This window comes from Mangifera indica, chromosome 1 (genome assembly GCF_011075055.1).
Source record: "Mangifera indica cultivar Alphonso chromosome 1, CATAS_Mindica_2.1, whole genome shotgun sequence".
NCBI classification, from domain to species: domain Eukaryota; kingdom Viridiplantae; phylum Streptophyta; class Magnoliopsida; order Sapindales; family Anacardiaceae; genus Mangifera; species Mangifera indica.
Window position 1 is genome coordinate 3,448,986 of NC_058137.1, and position 6,415 is coordinate 3,455,400.

Here is a 6,415-nt window from a genome sequence, read left to right on the forward strand (position 1 = left end):
ATAGGAAAAGCATAACTTAATATGATAATTTATTAAAATTTAGTTTGCAATAACTTAATATGAATTCTGATTATTCATAATCTAATAATAATAAATTGATTATCATATAATCAAATATTTTTATGATCATAATCTAATAATGATAAATTATGCTAAACAAACACTTAATTATAGATTTTTTTTTTTTTAAGTGATGTAAGAAATGATTATCACATAATCAATTATCCAAAACTTAAACTTGGCAATTGTCTTAGAAGATGAAGATAGTATTTTAAGTAATGCCAGAATCTTAACTAGTAACAAAGTACAAAATAAAGTGCAAATATAAAAATCTTACAATAGATTTGAAAGCACAAAATAAAGTACAAATATAAGAATGCATAATCACATAACTAGTAATATTTCAAATAACAAAACACACAAAATACCATCCATGCTTGTAGTGAAAAACAATCTAAAGAAAAACAACTCAAGAATCCCCTCTTTAAGCTTACCTAATTTTAGGGAAATACTTGGTTATAGAGGAACCCTAAAACACCTTAATGTTGACACGTGGGTTGCATGGTGAATAAGAGATGGAATTCAAATTATGACTAAAGGGTGATGAATTAATGTTGCAGTAGTGTTGAATTAGGTTTTGTTTATTAGGTTCATTAATTAAAGTGACAAAATAACGTTATTTTGTTAAAGACAAAAGAGTGGGTGGAAGGTTTAGGAAAATGGATGATTCGATCTTTATACGTAACATTAACAAGAATGATTCATAACTAATCCATATTAATTACTTCTACACTATTAAAATGCAAGCACCGAAAATTCGGCAAGACACATGCGCTTAAGGTGAGTGTGGAAAGTTTAGGCAAGGATAATTCGATCTGCATATTTAACACATGTACTTTGAAGTAGGTGTGGGCTTTCATGTACCCGTGTCTAGATATTTCTTGGATGTCTTCATGTTGTTTGCCTACATCTGAAAACGTGTGTGGCTCATTTCTTTGTCTTTTCTTATCCCCTAAGAATTTACCCACCCTCGCTAGTCACTAAGCATGTCATATATTAAGATTTAATTTTATTAAATACATAAGAAACTCATATGGTAAAACAAAATAAATATATATATTATCATATTATAAAGCCAAAATTTGAACCACAGTAAACTATGCCTTTCTTGGTTGTTTCCTTGTATTAAATTTTTTTCTCTGGTTTGTCTTATAGTTAGAATTTTAAATATGTTTGGCAATTACAAATGAGAATCCTTTCAATTCATCTAATGCATCCAAGTTATATATGTTAAAGAGAGTTTGATAGAAACCTTGCAGAAGGATAAACATTCATTTACACCAAGCATGTATTTGAAAAGCAAAACTTGTTTTTCAGAAGTTTTCTTTAAGGTAAACTATATAAAAAGAGACTAAAAACTTATCCACTAAGTTCAAATTTTATTCATTTAACTTGCTTAATCTTAAAAAAAATATTACTATTTTCATATATTATGTTGGTTTGTAACTTTTTAACAATTCAACAAGTGAAAAATTAATTTCTTAAAATTTAAAAAATGAGAATTTATGATTTCATTAAACGTTGGGTGGGAAGTAATCCGTTGGTTTTTTTAATTTAAAAAGCTGACATAACTTTTTATACCCTTTTAAAATTATTTTTTTTTAAGAAATTGCAATTTCAGTGAGACATAAAAGGATTCAAAGGTGAGAATTACTGGTTTTCCATATTTAGGTGAAACATAGTAACTTAGTTTTAACTGATTATCTCAACGGTCTGATGTAACTTTGTCACAAATTTTCTTTCCAAAATGATTTAAAAAAAGGGTTAGGCCGAAATTAAAATTAGGAACGGGCTGGCAAACTGAAATATCAATTTCCCAAATTAACATGACATATTAAAAACAACCATCTGAATCGACATAATTATACAAACTAGGAAATAATTAGTTACATATTTGTTTAACAGCGTTGCCTGATTAATTTCTATTGGTCCTTTTCTTTTCTAAACACTGTTAAATGAATATTCCTATGGATATACATTTTCCTTTATTTGATTGTAATTAACTGTAATTTCTGTATTTCTCTTTTTTAGAATTCTAATTTCTTATTTGGCTATAATATAATTGCATAAACGATACAATTCTCTACTAATTAAATACACAAATTTATTCGAATTCTTCAAATCCCTGCAAATAATTTTTAGTTTGTGTCCTACGAAGGGTTTTGGAATCCTAGAAACTTGCACGAAATTCAGTGTTTTGTCTCTATCATCCAGCTATATATATGCGCGCGCGTGTGTGTAAGAGGTATCGCCATATCTGAAAAAGAATCAGCATTTCTCACACCTGCCATTGTTAGTTAGCTTCTTTCGCACGTTCGGCTTCAAGAACATGAAGAATCAAAGCAAACCCATCTTTATCTCTTGTTTTCTGATCTTTGTGCTTCTTTGTTCACACTCAATATCAGTCACAGCGCAAGAAGTTGGTAATAATTAATGCTTAATCAATTAACGCATGATTTATTAGCTAGTTTTTCTCATTGCCATCTTTTGTTTCTGTACGAAGAGATTTAATTTGATGTAAAAAAAAAATATGATGCAGAGTATGAGAGAGAGTTCGATTACTCAGAAGATGGTGAGAAGGGACCAGCACACTGGGGAGATCTGAAGAAGGAATGGTCAGCCTGTAAAACTGGAACCATGCAATCTCCTGTTGATATGAAGATTGGAAGAGTGAAAGTGATCTTCACATCAGAAAATTTAAAGAGAAACTACAAGCCTTGTAATGCCACTCTTAGAAATCGAGGCCATGATATTTCAGTAAGTAATAATTTATCAGCTATTTAAACTCAACATATTGCGAGTAACTTTATAGATGATCTGCTCAAATTGAACTCTCTTTCAAGAACAAACATCTGCCCAAACACTCTACAATCTTGGAACGAAATGGGATTTACAGAAGACCCCCTTTTTTTTCAACCAAAAATCTTTCTTGTGTCAAATCAAATAGGTGAAATTATCGTAAATTAAGGGTTTAATATTGAAATGTGGTAGTATTTAAACCCAAACTCTTGTGGTAGGAATCACTCAAACTATCTTTAAGAGCCGATGTTAGCTTTGTAAAAGTTGATAAATTTAAAATTTCCAATTATAGTTCCTACGCAGCGAATCGGCTTAACAGAAGAACTCCCGGCTTTTTCCTAAAAAAGGCCAGACTAAGAGCATCCTGCACATGGGTTAGTAAACGAATAATTGAATTTGGGGTCATATATTTTTTATGGGGAATATTTAAAAAAACCGAATTTTAAAGGGTTAAAAAAATAATAAACTCCAAACTATATTAACCAACACATTGAACAAAAATACTCTTGTTCGTTCACATAACGCTGACCGGATGAATATCTAGTTGTTTTTTTCAATGAAACATATTCCTTTTTTGTGGACCATTATTGTTTATGATAATTGTACGGTAATTATATTTTAATTATTTTAATCAAACTAATAAATGAATATATGTTATTGATTAAATAATATAGTCGTATTGTTTTTGCTTTGCAAATGCAGCTAAAATGGTTAGATTACAATGCCGGAACCCTAAGGGTGAACGGCGCCGATTACGTGCTTGATCATGCTCATTGGCACTCACCTTCTGAGCATACGATCAACGGCTGCAGGTAAATAATCTTGTATAATTATTACCTTTCATAAGGAAAAATAAAGATCAAGGGGCTTTAATTTATATGTTTATTGTTTAACTAAAATGTTAGGTATGACTTGGAGTTACACATGGTTCATACAAGCATTGACCCTAACGCTACAAACAAAATTACTGTAATTGGACTGCTTTACAAGATTGGCGCCCCGGATCCTTTCCTTTCTAAGGTAAAAGACTTTTACGTAATTTTATTTTGTTGATATCTTCTGTTCTCATTCTCTTGATTTTTGAACAATTGATTATCAGTTGATAAACACTATAACGTCCATGGCGGATAAACTGGAAGAGAGAGACGTGGGCATAATTAATCCAAACGATATCAACCTGGGTGGCAGAAAATATTTTAGGTACAAGGGTTCACTAACTACTCCTCCTTGCACTGAAGGTGTAATTTGGACAATCATCAGAGAGGTAAGTGTAAATCAATGTGATTTTCTTCTTATTTTCTAATCAGAAATGAAAAGCTTATGTCTGTTTTAATGGAGATCCCAGATAGACACTGTCTCGGTGGGCCAAATTAGGGCACTTCGAAACGCTGTCTATGATGTAAGTAACTAACCACTCTGATTTTAAGGCTATATTTGACAATTATATCTTTGACTGAGCAATGAATTATTCTGATGTTGTATGATGAACAAAATTTGCAGTATGCAGAGATGAATGCGAGGCCATTGCAGCCGATCAATGATCGACAAATAGAATTATATTTTCCAAAACCTACTCCTAACTAACTGGGAGGAGATTGCAGAGTTTGGACGTTAACCACTTCTCATTTTATAGAAATAAGAATGTATAATGAGAAACAACGTTCCAAATTAACATGCAGGCTGCAGCATTGTATTAGCCATGATTAGGGTGGCTATAGAATAACCAAGTGTATGACATTTCTTTTTCTTCTTTTTAATTCCTTTGTTTTACCCACACAGACCAAATATGAAAGAGTATGGCTAATTACAGCACATCATAATTACAGCAATTAAATGTCATCCTTTAGATAAAGGAGATTAAAGGGTAGCTACTCCCTTCATGAGAAATAATCTCACAAAAAGTAACTCAATTACCATAAGAAACCGAATCCGCAAATAATAACTTAAGCGAATATAAAACAAAACGATCTTTACTTTCCAGAAAATACTGCCCGGAAAATATTTTTGGGCCATAGAAGACACACTATATATAATAATGCATTATATCTATGTGAAGCTATGAATCCTGTCATACATTATTATTTATTCTTGTTTTTTTATCCGTAGATGTGTAACTTTTGAGTACTATATCAAGTGATCGACCAAATTTGCCAAACTCAAGCTTTGAATATGTTATTATTGTAAGCTTGAAAACAAGTTTTGAATGGATGTAATATCATAACACGTTTCAAATCTGTTTACCACTTTTTGAAATTTCCAGGACTTTTTTTAAGGTTTTGGTGATCGGGAATTCAATTCTTAACCAAAATCAAGCTGGCCTTTGAACTTCGAAGTTTAATAGTACGGTAGTACCTATAAGGACAGCCACGTATGGTCACTCAAAGATTCGTTGTTCTTTGCGAGTTCATTTTGTCCTTATCAAAATCTCATAATAACTTGAAGAAGATAAAGAGACTCGAAGTCAAAATTTGTTAACCTATAATTAATTTAAGTTTATGTATTTTTTTAATTTTATAATGGCCAAAAGGACTATTTCCCACTCAAGGTTTAGTGAAATGCAGATTCTCATCTATTAACTTTTAAAAACTAAAATACCCACCTATCAATTAAAATTCACTATTGCAATTAAGGGTTAAATGGTTATTTAGCTAAAAATATTTAAAAAACTAAAAAATTATCCTATTTTGCCCCCTAGGTTTAAAAACTAACATTTCCCCCCACCCAAGGTTTGAAAATTTTCCATTCCCCCTAGGGTTCGGAATTTTTTTTCTAGTTTCTTACGGCAAGCAAAGCCAACCTCCGCCATTAATCTTCCGTCGACAGCCAAAGAAGAAGGTCAATGGATCTCAACCACAAGTAGAAGCATCTCTTCGGCATCGTCATCATGCTATTCATCTCTCTAGAGACGTCCAACGATTCGTCTCCTTGGTGTCTCTTTCTTTGCATAATTTGTCCCTCTGATGTCTCTTTTGCCACGCAATTCATCTCCCCAGCGTCTCTTTCATCGACATTGGGTCTCCCCAACATCGTTTGTCATCGATTGTCTTTAGGGTTGAAACCTACTCATGGGTTTTAAAGTTGTTAGTCTTCAATGGTGAAAATTGACAACGTTTGGAGAGAGAGGGAGCGTTGGTGAGGGAGAGAGTGTTGGGACGAATAGATTGACAAAGATGGAGATGGCGACAGAGAAGCTTGCCGAAAGAAACTAGAAAAAAATTCCAAACACCAGAGAGGAATGACAAATTTTCAAACCTTGGATGGGGGGGAATTTAGTTTTTAAACTTATGGAGGCAAAATGTGATAATTTTTTAGTTTTTTAATATTTTTAGCTAAATAACCATTTTACCCTTAATTTCAATAGTGAATTTTAACTGATAAATGGGTATTTGAGTTTTTGAAAGTTAACGGATGGAAATATGTCTTTTCACTAAACCTTGGGCGGGAAATAGTCCTTTGGCCTTTTATAATCTTCTAAAATGGCACGATTCAATTTTAATCTTGCAACCTTAGTGCTGAAATATGATTTAGACACTAAACAAGCACATCAAAACCCATA

General features: G+C 32.0%; 1 protein-coding gene across 1 annotated transcript; it reads left to right on the forward strand.

The window, feature by feature from the left end:
- Positions 1-2,143: 2,143 nt before the first annotated feature.
- Positions 2,144-4,616, forward strand: LOC123214432 (alpha carbonic anhydrase 7-like). The gene is made up of 7 exons (XM_044634192.1): positions 2,144-2,483; positions 2,600-2,817; positions 3,562-3,671; positions 3,765-3,879; positions 3,959-4,123; positions 4,205-4,258; positions 4,360-4,616. Exons 1-7 carry the CDS (start codon positions 2,390-2,392, stop codon positions 4,441-4,443), a joined length of 840 nt encoding a protein of 279 aa, XP_044490127.1. The 5' UTR covers positions 2,144-2,389; the 3' UTR covers positions 4,444-4,616.
- The last annotated feature ends 1,799 nt before the right edge of the window (positions 4,617-6,415 follow it).

Coding starts and splice junctions, on each gene's coding strand:
- LOC123214432 (XM_044634192.1), top strand. CDS start 2,390: ATGAAGAATCAAAGCAAACCCATCTTTATCTCTTGTTTTCTGATCTTT. Junction 2,818..3,561: donor ATCGAGGCCATGATATTTCA/GTAAGTAATAAT, acceptor TTGCAAATGCAG/CTAAAATGGTTAGATTACAA. Junction 4,259..4,359: donor TTCGAAACGCTGTCTATGAT/GTAAGTAACTAA, acceptor CAAAATTTGCAG/TATGCAGAGATGAATGCGAG.